General features: G+C 50.5%; 2 protein-coding genes and 1 non-coding gene across 3 annotated transcripts in view; all 3 read left to right on the forward strand.

The window, feature by feature from the left end:
• The window catches only part of LOC119443122 (uncharacterized), a 28054-nt gene extending 25034 nt beyond the window's left edge, over window positions 1-3020 (forward strand). The window contains exon 4 of the mRNA XM_037708274.2: window positions 944-3020. Within this exon, the coding sequence (XP_037564202.1) occupies window positions 944-1264 (321 nt within the window). The 3' untranslated portion in view covers window positions 1265-3020. The remainder of the gene's footprint in view (window positions 1-943) is intronic.
• A 2855-nt stretch (window positions 3021-5875) lies between these two features.
• On the forward strand, window positions 5876-5948 carry Trnak-cuu (transfer RNA lysine (anticodon CUU)). Its single transcript has one exon. It is a non-coding gene; the product is annotated as a tRNA-Lys (tRNA).
• Window positions 5949-10420: 4472 nt separating this feature from the next.
• Window positions 10421-12025, forward strand: LOC125943593 (solute carrier family 22 member 5-like). Its single transcript, XM_049663057.1, has one exon. The coding sequence runs from the start codon at window positions 10421-10423 to the stop codon at window positions 12023-12025; it is 1605 nt and encodes a 534-aa protein (XP_049519014.1).
• The last annotated feature ends 8327 nt before the right edge of the window (window positions 12026-20352 follow it).

Here is a 20352-nt window from a genome sequence, read left to right on the forward strand (position 1 = left end):
GCCCTCAAGACGATCGGGAACACGCGGCAGGCTAAAGCCGTCGCAGGAGGCTGAAAAAATGGGGAAGAAAAAATGGCCGCGTATCTGCGTGCTTCGCTGCAAATGTCGTCGAAAGACGATATCTTCTGCCGGCCGTACTACATGAGTGCTGGTCTGATCCTGGTCTGGCCTGTTGCCTCCGGGTGCGCCTCGACTCACGATCTTGCGCTAGCCGCTCGGCTCGTTGCTCGGACGTTTCCTGGGCACGCTTGAGACGACGAGCGTCGGCACGCCGGCGCTTCTCCGCTGCAATTTAATTTGGTCGTCGGTCTTTTCCCTGCGTTGTCTGGGCATGTCTTGTAGAGTGGGTTGTATTTCATCAAGCGGCCATTTATGTTTTGCCCTGCCTCAGACAGCGCTTCCTTTATGTTGAATCGGCCGCATCTGGCTGGCATTGATAAAATTGAGGAGGCGGAATCGGCCGCATCTGGCTGGCATTGATAAAATTTAGGAGGCGCTGCGTGAGACATGGACGCCATCTGGCAATATATCGGGAAACATGAGCTTGTGCAGAGGGTTTCCTTCCTCCATGGCAGAGGGCGCTCGTCGGCGCGCAGTCGGGGAAACACGAGCTTGTGCAGAGGGTTCCCTCCCTTCGTGGCAGACGTCGTTCGTCGGCGCGCATAGCATGGCATTTTCAGCGCAGCTTAAGAAACTAGGGTCTTTAGAGTTACGTATCTATGTATTTTCTATTAAAGGAGACGAAAATAAAACGAAGCAAAGTATAATTAACTAGCCCCGTTTGTAGCCCTGCTATGGGCTGAACGCGCAAGTGCTTTACAGCTTCCGGCAGACAAGTATAGTGCGTAGTATATTGTTGAGAGCGTGGAAAAGCGCCGCTCCTGACCGTGCGTTAGACGCAGTCTTTTGTCCGGCAGATATAACCAGACGCCACCTCGTGCAGGCGCACGTGGACGGCTACCACTACCTGCTCTTCCTGAACGACCCGGCGAGCGAGGCGTACAACGACGTGCAGCTCGGAGTGACCGCGTGGCGGCGCGTGTTCGACCGCAACCAGACGCTGGACGCGTGCCGCGAGGCGCTCAACTGCAGCCTGCCGCTGTCCTTCTTGTCGCAGCAGTTCGTGGTGGCCGAGCGCAGCCGCAGCACGCCCACCCGCACCGAGCCAGTGTTCCTGCACGCGCGGTGCGAGCCCCGCCGCAAGGTCTACTTCCTCTTCTACCTGGCGTTCGCCGTGCTCTTCGTGGTCGTCGCCTTCCAGTGAGCCCATGGCTCTGACCCGTCGCGCCTCGGGAGCCGTCCTTCCCACGGCGCTAATTGCCTGCGGATGGTTCGAACAGCCGGCGCTTTGAGGGCTCTTGGGACACTGGGTTCAGACGAAGATTGCGACTTTCGTGACCTGTGAACTCGAGGCTACTCGAACAGACAGCAGCTTCGAGCAGCGCCCGCAGTCAGACTGCCCGTACGTCTGAGTTGCACCACCACAACGACTCGGTCAATTCCGCCCTGGGTTGTTGTGCTCTTTAGTGTTTACAGGCGTTGTAAATACAGCCAATAATATTTGTATGATCTAGCACTACTATGCTTTTAGTGTTCAGAGCTCCCAAGAACTGCTAACGCTTAATAGAAGTAGCTTGCGACAGATCGAGGACCGCTGTATATATGTTGCCTTCTGAGGCGTTTCGGCAGGAAAGAGGGTCTATTGAGTTTGCCAGAACTGCATGCGGAAACTAAGGAAAGATGCACGCACTTGGCCCTGCGTATATAGATTAACGATCGTCGCTCTTTTCATTGTTAAACGTTAAATTACAGCACAGCTGCCAACGTGTGCGCCCACAGTCGCGTCGCCAAGCGACCCTCATGCTTTTTTTTTTTATTTAACAGGCTCTATGCGCTGATTTGTTCGGTTGTTCTATCGCTCGTTACATTAACCCTACAGATAGCGGCGTTTTGGCAAGCTTCTCATTATGTTTGATTGGTGTGTTACGGGTCCCGCGGGAGCTCGCGTCGTTTAAGAACGACAATATGGACATGTTTCGACGTTCGACAATTTTCTATTAAAACTTTCACAGTGGAAACTTGCCGTTCCTTGGTCAAAGCCTTTCGCGCGGTGTTCAGTGGCCCAAGTTCGGCCGCAGAGACGACTTTGCTCATTGACGACTCTATAGTCCGACTCTCCCTGGCTGTGGAGTACTACTGATACGTGTCATCGACCCCCGGACATGGCACACCATGGCACAGGCGGAGGCTCTGGCGCAGACCTTCGTGCTGTGCAGCCAAGCTCGCTCAAATGGGCCGCAAAACTTTCCTTTACATGTGGCCGTAAAGCATGTAGGCGAAACGGCAGCGGTTGTAGGATCTTTACACACAACGGACGCCGTATAGATCGTGCGGATGCACGAAATCTAAAATGCGGTGAAGGACGGTGAGCCCTTGCATTTTTTTAATCATTCGCGAGTACGCTAACTGCATCCTTCGTGGAAAACAAATTGCTCAGGTAGTCGATATTGGCACGAAAGTCAGCACCACTGTCATGATGTAACAGCTCGGTGAAGACAAGACACAAGCGTCACGTGCACGACTATAGTTTTACATGAAATTTACGCGACATTCTTCTAGTGTTACAGGAAACAAGAACGAAGACGGGCAACGCAACACCAGCGTTGATATGCTATAGTGATTTGCATTTACTACGCTGTCAGTTACGCCACGAATCCGCATCAACGTGTCCAGTTTTCTCTGCTCCTCAATGCCACTGTGTTGGCGAAGATACGGGACACTTCTACAGTCCGTTGAGAAATATTGCGAGACCTGTGCTAGCACTCCACATGATCCACGATCGATGACTTTCAGTGGCGCGCATGATTGGCTGAGCCACTGACAGAATAGATACCTGTCGTTTGAGTGAGGCGACGCGTTGACCATTACGTCTCGCAAGAGCACAAAATGTACTCGAACGTAGCCGAACGAGATTACGGGCTTTGCGCTCGATTTGCGCAGATGACGTTCCAACCCCGCAGCAGCTCAAAAAAAAGCGGACATTCGAAAAACAAATAATATTAATAAGAACAGTGAAAATCCGAAGGTATTTGCTTCGTCGTCAATGGGAAGGTTTTCGCTTAGGCGATGAGTGGAATGGAGTCGGCAGTACGTGTCACACTTGCAACTCGCACCGCAGACCTGGCGACAGCGCCCGTTGTTCACGCCCTGGCGCCACTGCGGGCTGCAACTCGACGAACGGCGTGGGCGGCCTCGCCGACGTTGGCTTCAGGAGCCGGCGACGCTGCACGGGAGCCTCGGCGAGGGCTTGCGACGACCCAGCCTTGGTGTAAGGAGCGCTCGCCCTGCGGTCAGTCGGGAAGAATTTGTGCTCGCTGTTAGAAAGAGGGAAAAATTAATGTGCTGTTGCCGCAGAGGGTCTGCGGACGAAACTTTGCTGAAGCATTGGATACGCGAAAGCAAACCCAACTGAATGCGGTGAGAACTGTTAAATCATTTCACTGAGGCGTTAAGGCAGGCTCAAGAAGGCGATGCATACTTCAGATCCCACGCACTGTGGGAATCGACGTTATACGAATCATTTTGCAGGAGTGCTAGCCTATGCAGCATTGCTTAGGGTTCCGCAAAGCGTTACTATAGGGTTGGCCAATGTGCTTACGTAAATCCAGTATTTGTGTGCGTGCACACGAGTACAGCTGAACTATAATAAACACGGGTGGGGGGGGTGACGACAGCAGCAAGACGATTGCGGGATTTCTACGAACGGATCTAATTCATGTGAACGAGGTGCGAGATGGGTAAGAAACGTATAAACTGAATGCTCACGGACGGTAGTACTTGGTATCACTTGGAGGACACAAACGGGTGACTTGACGGCGAAACTGTAGCGCAACCTGAATACCGTGTCCTTTTATGGCCAATCGGACGAATGGCGTGGTGCATCGATCGCCTTGGCCGAGCCGTGATGACGCTGCCATAGTGGAAATCTGTGCACCAGGAAAGAGCGGGCCTCGATGTTTGAATAAGCGGCCTGGTAACGACGAGAAAGGCCGTGAAAGTCCGGTACGAGCTTCGGGAGGAACGAGGAGGCGGCGCGTTGCTGTCCGGAGTTTGAAAATCAACACCCACGGGGAAAACTTGCTTTTCAATCGCTGTTTGAGCGGACGCAACCACCACCCGGTGATGTTCTGCCGAGATGCCGGGATCTTCTTAAGCGTGCCACCTGGCTCGAGCGCAGGTAGCACGCGAGAATAGAAAAATAGACTCTGCTTACGAAGCTAGAATGATGATGCAACGACCACCACGGCATCACAAACATGAGCATATGAAGTACGGTAGCTAGCTGTCATGGTCCTTGTTGATTCGTTCGCGCTGTAAATAACAACGAGCATATAGGCCCAAGTTAGTGGACAACTTGGTCCACTGGTCGGCGTAAGTTCGTGTCACGGTAATAATGGCGTTACCGAGCATATGAATGTCATGCATGTCATGACATTCGTGGGAATCATGTTAAGGCTTGACATATAGACATTCCATAATATGAAATTATGACATTCATGCCAACATGTTAAGGCACGACATGTCATTCATGTCACACATGCACGTCCAGAGTATATCCAGTTAAAGAAATGCACATCATTCATTCCATTAATGGGATGTAATCTGATTTATGACATGCATGTCATGACGTGATTGTCATGAATGACATAGATGACGTGAGGTTGTGATGGGGGAACGACAACGACAAACTCGCCGGTTTCCAGTTGGGCCCAGGATCCTTTAATAATGACACGGCAGACGGGAGCTTGCTACACGAAACACAGACTTTAACAGACACGCTAGCACGATACAGATTATTTACATACACATGTACGTGGACTAGAGTCCGCGAATCGTTTGTCCTATATAAACATGTGCCTAGCACTCATGCGTCACCACTCGCCCGTGTGCCTCGTCGCTGCGGTGCCCGTGACGGTGGTTGTGATGGTGGAGCGTCGTTGTGGCTACGTCGCTGCTGTCGCGCCGCAACTTGTCGCGACGTGGCAGCAGGAAGAAAACAGCAGGCCGGTAGAACACCAGGCCACTGCTGTAGCTGGCCAGTAACGCCTGGCCTGTAACGCCTCGGCCGCTATAACGTCGGGCTCGGTCGGCGGACAGGTAGCTCAGGCGCCCCGGTGGCCAGCAGGAAGCACTGCACCAGGCCGCTATCACAGCAGGCCGCTGGTACACAGGAGAGCAGAGCCACGAGCGGGATCCACGACCAGGTCCGCACGGTAGCAGGACGCCCGGTCGCCAGTCCTCGGGCTCGCTCAGCAGGCTGGTAGCTGGTAGCTCAGCCGTCCCGGTCCAAGCAGGAAGCACTGCACCAGGCCGCTATCACAGCAGGCCGCTGGCGCGCAGGAAAGCCCAGCCACGAGCTGGATCTCCGACCAGGTCCGCACGGTAGCTGGACGCCGGGTCGCCGGTACCCGAGCCTGCAGCCGCCGTTTTTGCGAGCTTGCGTTCGAGGCTGCCGCTCGCTCTCACGCTCTGCGTGCTCTCGTCGCTTCTTTTTTCATGGCACGTGGTCATCATCCATTATCACCATCATCAATCCTCTTCTTGGTGCTGCCATACAATCATCATTCCAAGCTGGTCTTCTCTCCATCGCACGCCACTATCCACATCATCACAGAGGTATATGGCGTCGTGGTAGTTTCTTTCACTGGATACGTACCAGGATATGTGTGACGATACATGCGTGCATGACATGACAAGAATGACTGCATGACACGCTCGTGCACGTTTTGTCACCATTGTCATGTGATGACGTGCATGACATGACATGTCATGCAACTCACTGCATTCATATAACACGCATGTCATTCATGTGATGACCCGGCTAGCTCAGTCGGTAGAGCATGAGACTCTTAATCTCAGGGTCGTGGGTTCGGGCCCCACGTTGGGCGCCAGATGTGGGATCTCACACATGCTCTTGGGACAAAGGAACGACAACACAGTAGTGTAAACAATCAAAAGGGCATTTATTGCACCTTTCATACACTAATACACACTAGCCGAATTTCATATGTAAATAGCTTCTTCTATCTCTTTGGCTTGGGATCGGCGACCAACACGCACGGACGCTTCGCGCGTGCGCCGGCCCGCTTCGCGCGACCGTCGCGCGAGGCTAAGAGCAGGACACCGGTATGGACGAACACGGATCGTTCGAGCGCGCCACCGTTCGCGTGACTGTACACGTGAACGACTAGGCGATGGTGTCACAGCATGGGGCGAACACATTCGCTCGCTATCGGTCGCGGTGAGTCGGACTTACTTGATTTGTCGCTCGCCCGTGTGAATGTTCTATTGGTTGTAATTCGGCTAGTGTGTATTAGTGTATGTAAGGTGCAATAAATGCCCTTTTGATTGTTTACACTACTGTGTTGTCGTTCCTTTGTCCCAAGAGCATGTGTGAGATCCCACAAAGGTCATGCACGCATGCCATGTCATTCATATCTCGAGTTAAAGAAACGACCACGCGACGGTATCATGCCATTTATGTCACGACAAGCATATGATGTCATTGATGTGATGACATGACATACACCATGCATGTATTGTCATTCATGTCATGACACACATCACATGTAATGCAATCCATGACATTTATGTCATGTAATCCATGTCAGGTCAAGGATACGTGCATGTAATTCATATCCTTATATATATTGTCACGTAGTAGCGACGAAGAAGTCAGCAGCAGAAGTATTGACAAGTACATGTGTCAGTATTTAGTTAAAGAAACGACCACGAAGGCATCATGTCATCCACACAATTTATGTACAAGTTGCAATGTATGTATGTATGTATGTATGTATGTATGTATGTATGTATGTATGTATGTATGTATGTATGTATGTATGTATGTATGTATGTATGTATGTATGTATGCTGTATGTATGTATGTATGTATGTATGTATGTTATATAGATACCATGACATACCATTCATGTTATCTATGAAAGCATGCCATGCCTTCGTGCCTATTATATATACTCAGTTGAAGAAACGGCCACCATGGCAATACGGACGGACGGATGGATATGGATGGATGTATTCAAAGCTCCTGAAGTTCGCAAAGAATGCTTCACATTAAAGAAATCCGAAAGTGTACGCCCATTTATCCGCGAGCTTGTTTTCGTCGCAGGACGACACGACAGCACACGGTATAAGGTTTTACATAAACTACGTTATTTCCTTCGCTGTGTTCGAGGAACACACTATACAAATAACAATACTGTTAATGCAACCCAAGCAGATGCTAGGGTTGCTTGACAGAGGTAGGAAGCGTATCCCCCGACGTCGGAGTACTGAGCAAGTATTGAAAAGAACAAAGCTCCAATATGACACTGTAAGCGACGAAAAGCGACAGTACTGGCCCCCAGGCTTGCACGCGTATCAGAGAATGTACCACAGTTCAGGGCTCATTAACTTTTCGATATGAAAAAATTGGCTCACCCTCCCGGCCCCGCGAAAGTGGATGTCCAACGAAGCTGTTGAAAACCACCACTACAACTGCTGAGGCGGGCATTATGTCTGTCGTCCTCACTTCGTCCCGTTCAGGCGCTGTTTGTTCCCGTCCTAATGATGTGACAACCAGCCCAGTCCAGCACACTCCTTCAATGGTAGCACTGGTAATTTAGAGTAATGGCAGTAATGAGAGTAATGGTAACTTTGACAGCACGCCGCGGCCCACAGTGGTGCTGCAATAACATTGAAATCAGTTGTTAGGCTGGTTAGACATGAAAGGCTAGGGACGTCACTCACCACGTCGCAAGCTGCCGTCGGTGCGGCATGTTGCGCAACAGTAACGGGAAACGTACGCGGGGAGCGCTTCGCATTCTTATAAGGGGCGCCTCATCATTAATTATGTGGTTGGGATTATTGTTTTGTGCTTTTTCTTTATTGAAACGTATGTTGTTCTGTATGTCGTATGCGTGAATCCAAAGAATGTGTGCACTGTTCGCTTCACTTTGCTGGCTGCTTGAAGCCTGTGCCTTACGTACGAGCCACTGCTCCTGGCCCTGCACTGCCACAGGGATCGGCCCACATTTTTACTGACGGACGCGGACACGAAAAATGCCAACCACCGAGAGGCTAACAACTTAGCTGCAAAAGAAAGGAGATTGAGAAGAAAAACAAGAACAATTTCGGCAGAACCCATCGCAAGATGAGGTGGGTTCTGGTTCTGTTACTACCGTACGTAATTATGGTCTGCAGCGTTACTGGTACCGCCACTTGCACTGGAACAGTCAAGAAAAAAAAATACTACTGTCCACAGGCTCTGGGCAAACATCGGAGGCGACAGGACGCCCTGCTGGACATGTCTTTTCGGCTTACTTCGCCCCCAAGCTCGCCATAGTATACTGCTTCCTCTTTATGTCGCTCTCCGTAAAGTGACTCTCGCAGACAGCAGCATAGTCATGAGATGCGAGCTCCCGATCTTTCCTTGGAATGGTAAGCCCATGTTTGAAAGCATGCCGGGTCATTAGGAACTATAAGGGTAATTACTTTCTCCCTGCAGGAAGCGTAACCTTCAGCTCCATTTCGTACAACGCATTTGCGCCCCATCCTCGAATCGTTACGTTTGAAGGCGATCTCCTTTACAGTCATGTAGATCACGACCTGTTGGCCATCTGGATGCGGTAAGATTCTCGAAAGCACGCGCGATGTGACGCAAGATTGCCTGCAAAAGACTAGCGAAGCTGAAAGCTACAAAGAAAAGCGTCAGTCAGTGCCAATCGCGAAAGCTTGCAAAGCTCGTCATGCCCTTGTCCGGGTCAAAGACCACAGCATTGTTTACCAAGTGAATGCGAGTCGGTAACTTTTTTGCATCAGCAGGTGTCGTCTGCTGCTAGCAGTTCTTTTCAGAGGTGCTGCGGCACGTAATTGGGCCAGTATCTAGAAATAACTGACGCTAAATTATCCATCACACGTGCAAGAAGATTTATATGCACAAAATTTGCAACATTTGTAAAACATGAAGAACTAGCTCAGTTTTTTACCTGCCGCTTTCCGTTAGAGAGCATGTAAACAATGGGAACTAGAATATGGAACATGCCTGAAGCGCCATCTGTTATGATGCGCCGGAAACCTTAGGTTTCCTCCTCACCTAGCTTGACCGTGAGGAGAGCAGAGGCACGTCCGTACATATCCCGACTGTAGATACGTTGCATCTTGTATAGTGCGTGAATGATCTAGACTCATGTATCATGTCTTTTACACGCCGATCGCCTTTTCCACATGCAGGGTAGCAAACTGGGCAATGTGTATTTAACCCACGACATCCTCTATAAACTTTAGAGGAGGTCGTGATTTATATCCCTGTCAAGCGGGCAAGTTAAGTGCACTTACGGAGAGTGTCACTCGGTTTAAGTGCACTTTGCCCAATCTAAACGTCGCAAGTGGAGTGTCACTCGCTGCAAGTGCGTTCCGTGAACGTACTCCGGTCGAAGTGCGTTCACGGAACGCACTTTGCTGGCCGAGTGCGTAGCCTCGTCACCAGCGGTTTCAATGGTACAAAATGTAATGCATAAAAAAAGTACACAGAAGTTTATTTTAGTGGTTGAACAGCTCTTGCGCACAAATAATAGGCTAAAACGCGTTCATATTCTGTTCGAGCAGGATCAAGTGCCGCCTCGTCGCACGCCGCTACGTCGTTCTGGATTGGCTAGGCATTTTTCTTGGCCGGCATTGACTTGCCGCACTTTTAAATAAAAAATATTTTCGTTTTTTGTTGAAAAACATAGGTTAAGTTTGTTTTAATTAATAATACAACGTAAGACAATCACTTTTTAGAAGTACTTTTCTTTTTAATCTACGTTTTCACAAAACGCGCCCGTAGTCTGTCGCCATTTTTTTTTACTGCGAGTGCACTCTGTTTTCCCGTTTAGAACCGCGTAGCATAAAGTGTCACTCAAGGTCCCGAAGTGCACTCCCCGTAAGTGCACTTAACTAGCCCGCTTTTCTCTCTCTCACGCCTGCTTCCGCTCAACGAACCAAGGCGGGTGGAAAGTGATTTTACCGAAATGACCGCTTCAGACATCAAAATCGGGAGCGCTAGCTGTTAACTGAACTCAAGGAAGTATAATTAAAATAATTAAGTCGCGCATCGTTCCTTCTTTTCCTTCTTTAATACAAGCACAGCTACGAGCTCATCTATCACAGCAATCTAAGCCTACAAATCCTCTAGAGCGCGCAAAATTTTGTCTTCTAATGTGACTAGTGCACATGATCAAATATGGTATATCCCAACACCACCGGTCCATTAACGTGACCCTTTAAATATGACTAGCGCTACACAGATGTGTAAATAGACTTCTCCAATACAGAATAGCTGGCTAATCATCATCAGAGCTATATATGCAGTCACGCGAGGATGGAGGCGAAGAAGATGAATCACGGCCTAGCTGGTCCGCAGGCGGAGCCAAGGGACTTGGACGCAGACTGCCCCGAAATCGTCGATAAGTGCCAAGATCGCTACATTCCGTTCGGCGAGGGTGCGTTCCAGGTGCGCTTGCTGCTAGTCTCGGCGATTGTCGGCGGCGTCTCTTTCATTCATTCGAAAATCCTGCGACTGTCTCTGCGCGAGATGGACCACTGGTGCCTGCGGCCGGCCGCATTCGCCGGGCTCAGCGTGGCCGCCTGGAAGGAAATGGCCATTCCGCGGGACGCCAACGGGAGCTACAGCCGGTGCACGGTGCGGGACCCGCCGGACGGGGGCCCCTCTGCCCGCGTGGTGGCCTGCACCTCGTGGGAGTTCAATCTCACCGAGTACGGAAACACCATCATCAGCGAGTGGAACCTGGTGTGCAGTCGCAGGTGGATGGCAGACATTGCCCCCTTCGTCGCCTACGCCTTGACCATCCTGTGGCTGCCGCTGGCCGGAGCGGCGGCCGATCGCGTCGGCCGCAAGACAGTCGCCGTCGTGTCCCTCTCTGGGCTTCTGCTAACCATCTTGGGAAGTTCGCTCGCGCTGGACTTCCAGACGTACGTCGTGATGAACGCCGTGGCCATGGCGATGTCATCCTCCCTCGTCGTGGTGTACATCATAATCTACGAAGTCACAACCAAATCGAGAAGGTTGCTTTACTGTACCATCGCGCCGGCACTCTCGGCCACCTTGGTGCCAATGTTCTCCGTTCTCGTAGACGTGTACACGCTCAGCTGGTCCGTGTTGCACTTGCTGGTTGCGGCGCTGGCCTCGCTGCTCCTGGCCGCCTTCTGCACGGTGGAAGAGTCACACGCCTGGCTAGTGGCCAAGAGGAACATCGGCGAGGCCGAGCGAGTCGCCGTCCGAGCGGCAAGGGTCAACGGCATGGCGGCAAACGAGTGCCGGGACCTCCTCAGGAGGGAACTGCGGCAACTTGAGCGAGTCGAGACTTCGTCGGTGGAAGTCGCGAGCCGAACGCGGTCGGCGTCGCCGAGACGCAGGTGGCTCCTGCTCGCCTTCACCTGGCTCGCCATCAGCTGGCCGGATAGGCGCTTCAGCGGAGCACGCGGCGTCTCTCTCGACCCTCAAGTGCGCGTCGTCGCCTACCTCGGCACGGGCCTTGCTTTCTTGTTCGTATGGCCCTTCCTTCAAGGCGGTCGCATAGCCAAGACAGCCGTGGCTACGTTCGCCCTCGTCACCAGCGCCTTGACGGCCCTTCTGTTCGCCACAATCACCGATGATGAGTACACGGCGCTGCGCGCCGTGTTACTCGTGTCCATGCGGCTTTCGCTCAGCGTTCCGGTCGCCCTGATGTTCTACCTCGCGGCCAACCTCTACCCGACCGAGATCCGTTGCTCGGCTGTCAGCGCAGGCTATGCCTTCGCCTTGCTCGGTGACAGCGTGGGAAAGACACACTACTGGCTCCTCTTCGGGCGCACGGAGGACACGAGGCTGGCGATCGAGTCTATGCTCCTGGCGCTGGCCTCTGTTGCTGTCGTCCACCTACCTTCGGGCGATGGCTCCCACAGAGAGCGCCACTTTAGGTTTTGACACTCATCTAAAATGGTCCAGTAAGCTTGGCATGCGCAAATGACATGTATACGAATAAACGCAGGAGTAGACATTGAGACTTTACCCGCCAGGAAGGAACTGACACAGACTCAACCGGACAAAGCCGTTTATAAACGTCGCACGTGTACGGTGTACATGCCAGTGTATACGTACACATGCGCGATACGTGCACGAAGGTTTACTAACGCATACAATAACTGGTGACAAATTTAGGTGTGGAAAAATCCCTTTCAACGAATTTGGGTGAGGTCACCTTTGGTGTACTATTAATTAAATCTAGCAATGCACATGCGCACCGACTGCTCTTATGAAAAGTATAGAGCGATAGAGTTGCGTGTTTTAAACGCCCGAAATGAGGCTTGTGTTATCAGTATTTCAATTTCCGTAGGCCATAAAAGGGGGAAGGGGGAGGGCGAACAGCCCTGCACTGCGAGCTCTGCCATGCCTGAAATACGCACGCGACTGCCGGACACATAAGCTGGCGCAACGGACACTAGACGGTCTGCTATTCAGCGTTGGCAGGCAACCACTGTCGGAAGGCGTTTTCAGCCAGTGGTCGCATTTCACAAATGCAAATTAGCAGACAAGAAAAGCCTCATTGAATTTCTACATGCATACTACGGGACAGGGCGCGCGGCATTAGAGAGCCGCTCTGTAATGGTACATTCTCCCATTCACTCCTTCCCTTATCCTCCTTATTCATCACCGCTCTCTGGCTCCCATTACCTTTACAACAGTAACAGGGTATAATATACCAGCTCGAGCCGATCTCCCAACCCTTCCTGTAAATAACATCTATCTCTTTGGCTCAAGACACCCGCCGTGGTAGCTCAGTGGCTATGGTGTTGGGCTGCTGAGCACGAGGGCGCGAGATCGAATCCCGGCCACGGCGGCCGCATTTCGATGGGGGCGTAATGCGAAAACACCCGTGTACTTAGATTTAGGTGTACGTTAAAGAACACCAGGTGGTCCAAATTTCCGCAGTCCCCCACTACGGCGTGCCTCATAATCAGGTCGTGGTTTTGGCACGTAAAACCCCATAATTAATTTTTTTTTGCTCAAGAATTTGTCTAGTTTCTGTCAACGCCGGCGTGAGGAACCTAGAGAGGCAGGCCAGGGGAACTACTTCGTAGCAATCGAATCGCTATGGGCGGGATTCACTATACTAGCCAGTACTAATGTGCTAGAATAGTCTCGGTATACGTTGCCCTTCGTCTGCAGGCATCTTGAAAGCTACTGTCTCATCCTGCTCGTCTTTAAGAAATTCATACAGGCACAAAGCAAATATAGAATGCGGTCATGTAGTAGGTCTCCATCACGTCCGCCGGACTCTCTTGCCAGCTTCGCTGTCTTTGCAAGAAGCTGCTGGCACATGCCTGCCTAAACTCAGCATACTTCGCAATGTCGAGTATAGGAAGGTCTGCGCGTGAATGAGAATGGGAAAGCGAAGTTAGACGTTTAGCTACCAATTTTGACCGTGAATAATATCTCATCCACTGAAGAGGCGCAGGAAAATTTCCAAGAATATACCCAAGCGCTGAACCTCAGCTGAAAGGTTTGTTCAGACTGTGCAACAGACACACGCAGGAGTCGGTGTCAGTTGCCTGCAGCAGAAGCATGCAGCATATAGAATGTGCATATAAATGAAGATGCCGAATCGGCAGAAATGCTGCTGCATTTCGTGGCTCGTGCTGTTTCCATGGCGAACCCAGGCCACGTAACCGTTAGGAAAGGACATTAAACACCTAAGTGCTGCGTAATTTCTTTCAGCCGTAGAAGTTCCGTCTTTAACTTCGCGCACACTATTTCTTCCGCAAAAGTTCCCCGGGCGTCTACTTATAAATACATTGGCATTCATCTTTGTTTCCTGATTTCCTGGTCTACTCACTAAAGATAATAAAACTCTGGGATTTCTACGTCGCATCTGCATCAATCTCCATCTGCCATTCAACAACTCTCGGCCCACAACTTGAATATTGGTCTCCACATCAAGACGTATTTAGTAGATAAGTTGGAATCCGTCCAAAATCGTGCAGCTCGTTTTATAACAAGCAATTACAATCATCAATCAAGCATTAGTCAAATTGAACGCCATATTATGCTTATTAACTTTGATTCCCACAGTTCTATTGCTGTTCTACGCCTTTTTCATAAGTATTTTACAATTCGTGGTCTTGGTCTTCTCTCGCTTGAAGTTCCTTGGCGCACATCTGGTCGACTTCATAATCAACCTTTTTCAGGCGCATTTTGGGCCGCACACACTCTTTCAACAATTCAGCATTGCCACGCGTTATAGCATTATGGAATAATATTGTGTCGATAAGTGATTCTGTTAAATTTCGCGAACAATTGCAACTTCATATGTCGTTTTGATTTTGTATAACGACGTTCATTTCCGCTTGCGCTTGCGTACATTGTTATTTTTTCTTCCAGTGTATAAATTTTCTTTGCTTGTGCGAACAATTTTGTACAAAATATTTTTATATGTTGTTCGTTCCTTTTTAACTCTTTCCCTACCATGGGGGAAATATGTGTTTTTTGTATGTTACGGCAGATGTAATTTTTTCTGAAGGAACTACTGCACTCAATATTTAATGTAATACATAAACAGAAAAAAAAATGAATGCACTTTTCACGCATAAAAATTTTATTAACAAGGTGTATGTCATAAAAAAGATATAAATTGTTCAAATCAATGTTGTGCGATAAAATTGAACCAAGCTTGTAAACACACGCTTGTATCTACTAAGAAAAAAATGTTACGAAAATTATGAGATACCTATACAAAATGTATTGCCGTCTATTAGGCACTATCTCCGAAAAAATCAAAATTTTTCATTGAACAGGTATTTCGCTACAAAAAATCACCGCATATCTACGAAGTGAATCATGAGTGGGCGAAGCAGTGCGGTGTGTGATATGTGGCGATATATATGCGGTGTGTGATATTTGGCTGCATTGCAGGGACCTTGCCGGCTACCAAGGAAACTTTGCACGTCGAGCAAACCACGGACTCACTGTGATAACCAGCGGAGAACTCTTCCTACAGCACTGAGACGGCGTTGACTCGCGACTGTTCGTTTCGTATGTTGCCGATTTTGGTAAACGCACTGTCGAACCACAGGCGATCACACACCTTGCAGCTGTGCCCGAAACTGCGATCGAGGAAATCGCGCTTGAACCGCGCATCGACGCCTCCCGTCTCCGGCAGACAATGCTTCTGGCGTTTAGCCGCCGCTTCCCGAGCTCTCATCTCCGGGGTAGCAGCTTGTTGTCGGCGTTGCCGCTTTGCCGCCGCTTCCCTCGCTCTCGCCTCCGGGGTAGCTTGCTGTCGGCGTTGCCGGCGAGCCGTAAAGCGAGCCGCCGCTTCCCGCGCCCTCAACTCCGGGTCCGCTTGGCGTTTTTGCCGCTTTGCCGATGCTTCCCGCGCACTCGGAATCGCGATATCTGCGATCTTCCGAAGCGCGCGCGCCGTTTCCGGAGCTGGACATTTTTGCGTTCTGCTTTGACGATCGCGAAACCTCGGAGCGCGTTTAAAAATCACCACCTCGCGGGAAAAAAAACGAACTTTTGGAAAACTAAAATATAGTTCTCCTCCTTCACGTCCAATAGCGCAGTATGCCCGTGAGCGGCGCCGAAGGTCTCGAAAGCTGCGTTTCAAACCATTGATAGACGGCCAACCATGCCCAATGGGCGCGTCATGGAAAGAGTTAAGGGAAGGGGGGGGGGGGGGGGTCATTATTATTTTTTCTACCCCCACCCCTTTACTCAATGCTCCTTTGGGGCCTGTAAGGTAATATGAATATATCCCCTCTCTCGCAGGCAGTGTTGCCATTTTAGCGATTTTGTCGTTACATTTAGCGACTTTCATGTCTGTCACTCTCTTTAGCGACAGATTTTTCTATTAAGCGACCGGCGACATTTTTTAGCGATATGACAGAACCATCAGCAACATTTAAGCAACTTGCACCGTTTCGTGCCGTAGCGATAGCCGTTATTTTTTTTCGGTTCAGGTTCGGTTCGTGTTCTGGCACATTCTAAGAATATCGGTTCGGGTTAGGTTCCGGTTAAAATTCTGATGCTGGTACGGTTCTCGATCGGTTCGGGTCCGGTTTAACACCCTGGTTTGAACACCCTTCGAGGAGTTCAAGCGCAACGTTAAACCTTGATTTTAAATATTTTCAAATAATTTTGCAGTTTCGGGCGAAACTGCCAAATTTTTTTAACAACAAAAACAACATTTGATGGCTGTTTCTTTTATCGCGACGCGAGCTGCTGCGGTCTTGGTCGCGGCGTCCCGGTGGCGTGATTCATTTTCTAGGGCAGCTGGGCCCTCAGACTGTGGCGCCGCCGCACGGGAGAACGTTTGATCCCCGGTGCCGCGGCGGAAGCCGCGGTGCCGGGCGCCGACGCGCAGCGTAGCAACACCCCAAATATAAAAATACTGCTCCAGTCAGGTAGACTGCTCCCTCCCTGATAGTGAGATTATATTTGGATGATCAAAACAGTGATGCGTTTATTTAGGACTAGCATCGATCCCTTAACAGCAGCCACAGTTGTGCCTACAAGTCTGCCAGTGACAGTGGTCTGCCTTTTCCCGTCCTTCGGCTATTGGGTGTTGCGGGGCAGGTGTAGTAGAACAACTGCCGTTCGCGTCGGCGCCCGGCACCGCGGCCACCGGGGCACAAACACATGGAGGAAGGAAAAAAAACAGATCCGAGGCGCCGCCGTGGTTCACGTTCTCCCGTGCGGCGGCGCCACAGTCCGAGGGCCCAGCTGCCCTGGAAAATGAATTACGCGTCCCGGTGTCTGCCGGCGGCACTGGTTCATCTCGCTCAATGTCCACGGCGCAGTCAACAAGCCACGTCGCGTTTTCGTAACAACGACGCTGACCTGAGTGCGTAGTCCGGTCGGCCCCGTCTCGAACTCCAGTTGGACGGGAAGGCCGTCTGCACGGGGTTCATAGTTCGCAGGCGCGGAGGCTTGGGCGGTGCAAGTGATGTCCTAGCGGCCGGCACAGCAGCGTTCCTGGTTGAGCAGGCAGAAATTTGCTCGGGCGGCTCTGGCTCCGGGTCCAGGTCGCCAGAGAGGCGAACATAAAAGCCGGTCACGTCCGCATCCTGTTCCTGAACGGCTGTGACACCTACGATGGGATCAATGCAGAAATAGCGGATGTTTTGACTGCGGTGTTCCCGCCCTTCTCTTTCCCTCCGCAAGGGCAGAATAGCAAACAGGGCCGGTATTTAGTAGCGATGCCTTTCCGATGCCAATGCCTTTTCGTGCTTTTCGCGCTTGGTCAGTGGTCAGAGCGACGGTCCGCTCACGTTATCAACGGGGTCAGCCGGCCATGAGCGGTGGATGATAAGACTAGCATAGCATAAAGCCTAACGCATCGCTATAAAATACCGACCCAGATCTGGTTAACCTCCACGCATTTGCCCTTATAGGACGTTTTTAAGTATTCAAGGACTCTGGACGTGCTGTGGTTCGTGCAACAGAGTTGGACGGGATGAAATGTCTGTGTAAAACTCACTGGATAAACACGTGCGCAAGGCCTCACTGCCATGCTCGTGAGCACTTTTTCCAAGTTAAGAAGCCGGCTATAAAAGCTTACGCTCATGTCCTCCACTATAGTTGGTTGGCATTAGCGGATAGAGAGGGCACTCCCTCCCTCCCCCTTTTTTGTTGTATGTTGGCTGCCCCCATTGAGGTTACACTGGATTCGTCCCTGCATGATGGCATGCAGCAAACGAATTTAGTACCTACGAGGGGCGTTTAATAAAGATTTTCCCTGACCCACTTCTTCTGGGCTGAGAACGAAAGTTTGCATATTTATCTTTCTTTACATGGCTGTCATCGAGAGCCATACATTTCTTCATCGTTTTAAAGAGCTGAGGAGACCATACTCGTTCAAGTCCTCAGGTTGGCCTTGGAGCAACGACTTGACTTCGGCGATGAGCGTGTATTCATTAGAAACTGCCAGCGTTTCACAAAAAGCTTCATAGTCGGAAAGAGGTGGAAATCTGAGGGCACAAGGTCGAGATAGTATGGGGCATGGCGATTCAAGAATTTCATATCCACAGGACCTTTCTTCCATTTATTTGCCCAAAACGCGAGTTGCGAGCAGGAGCAATGTCTTGCAAGAGCAGGACGCCTTTTGACAGCTTGTCACGTCGGCTGATTTTCATGGATTCCCTCAATTTCAATAGCAAGTTATCATAATAGGTCCCCGATACGGTGGCATCTTTCGGCAGGAAAGTTGTCATCACCACTCCTTGCTGGTTCCAAAAACTGTCAACATCACCTTGCAAGCTGAGGGTTACACGCATGTCTTTTAGGGTGATGGTGAGCCATAGAGCTTTCATTGTTAGACTCGGATTTAGTTTCTGGCTCATGATGTTGAACCCACGTTTCATACAGTTTAACCAAACATGCAAAAAGTCATCTTGTTTTTTTTTTTTAAGGCACGTTGTCAAAACCGTCAATGCGGTGAGAGCTGGACGTGGTCAACAGTTCACGACTACAGGTCACTCAATCCTTGTGAAAAGCACAAAGCAAGCGAGGAAACCGACGCGCTGACACGTTTCGCATAGGCAGACGTTCCTGAATATTTTATTGCGATAGCAATTATATGGACACTTCAACCGGATTTCTGCCGTCGGCGTCGTCGTCGCCGTGAGGTTCCCTATAGATAAAATCTTCGCCGCGCGCCGTATGCCCGAGCGGAAGCGTGCGGGGACGCGCGCTATCACGGAGAGCGAACGCACTCATCTCCCACGCGCAAGCAAGGAAGCAGGAAGCCAGCGCCGGAGGGAGCGGAGGGGGGGGGGGGGGGGGGGGCGCACGTCTGCTCTGCCAACAACCGCGCTCGTCGCTCGTCCGCACCGTCTCTTATCTCCACACGGCTCTGACCTTTATGCGCCGTGTATTCGCCGCTCAGTTTCCGTTGAAGCGATAGACCGCACGTACCTTCGCCCGCTCTGGCGTATGCTTGCTGCCAGCGTTTTGACAGTCGTTGTCTGCAGTCATTCAGTGTGATCTATTCATGTTTGTGCGCGCTCACACCACGCTTGTTCATTCAGTTAGTAATAGTCGGGCCACATTTTCCAACGCACGCTACACATGCAATGCTGCCCGGATCGGCAGTGCAGCGCTACAGGTGTGTCCCTTCGCACGCGCTGCCCACGGGAAGCGCTTCTCATCAACACCACCGTTTCACACGCGCCTTCTCGTGGTCATCGAGTCTCTCTTCATGTCGGTTTACTTACGCCGCAGCACACCTGCTTACTTAATCAGCTCATGTTTACTACAATTCATATTGCTACCAAAGCCGCTCACCTTACTTCGTATGACATTGCTGTGTTGCTATCGCATTCATTGCTTCGCCCTTAGGGCGAAACTGTGACATTTTTCTACAGACCCTACACCGATCTTGACCTTTTCAGCTAGTTCTTGAATTTTTATGCGGCGATCTTCCGATATGGCGGCGTTCACTTTTGGGACAGTGTCCCTACAATGACTGAATGAGGTCGACCGGGAATCGGTGTTGTTTTGACCGAGTTCCGTCCACTGCCGATGCCAGTAATTAACCACGTCATACGGTGAGGCATGTCCCGTATACTGTTGTCATTTCTTGAAAAAAATGGTAAAACTAAGATATCTATTAGAAAAGAAGGCTTTTTTTTTCCCCTATAGATGCACGTCTAGCACTCTGAAATTTATTTTTGTGCACGCCCAAGAGCGTCAGGGGAAATCTTTGTTTAATGTTTATCGTAAAACGTTATCGAGTTATAAAGCGCACCACTGCGTGCGTGTAATCGTCTTTCATAGCTATTGTTAAAATTATGCAACCCAACTTGCCTCCCTTTACAAAAAGTCACCTTGAGAACCGGAATCGGGCACCGCCCAGGACAACGTACAGCATTGTAACTACAGACGCTCAAACATTCAAAATATCAGTATCATTAGTTAAGCCGGAAAAGTGGCGGCACACACGGCACAAACCTGCACAGAACGAAGCTGGAACATCAAAATGATGTGTTCGCTATATAAGCATGTAAGTTTCGCGAGTCACCGATATTCGATTGCATTTTTAACAGCCTGAGTATGGTACAGACGTTGGCAAGGGACTTTACAGAGAACCTACCATTACCTAAACGATTTGGGTTTCGCTACCCGTGTGTTCATTCAAGAAGCACGTGCGCCAGGCCTGGATGCACTGCGGGACTCGTAACAAAGCTCACTCATGCGCTCCGCCAAGTGTTTTAACGTATTCTGGTCGAAACAGATCGCATTTATTAGAAGTG

The sequence above is a fragment of the Dermacentor silvarum genome, chromosome 2, assembly GCF_013339745.2.
Source record: "Dermacentor silvarum isolate Dsil-2018 chromosome 2, BIME_Dsil_1.4, whole genome shotgun sequence".
NCBI lineage: Eukaryota > Metazoa > Arthropoda > Arachnida > Ixodida > Ixodidae > Dermacentor > Dermacentor silvarum.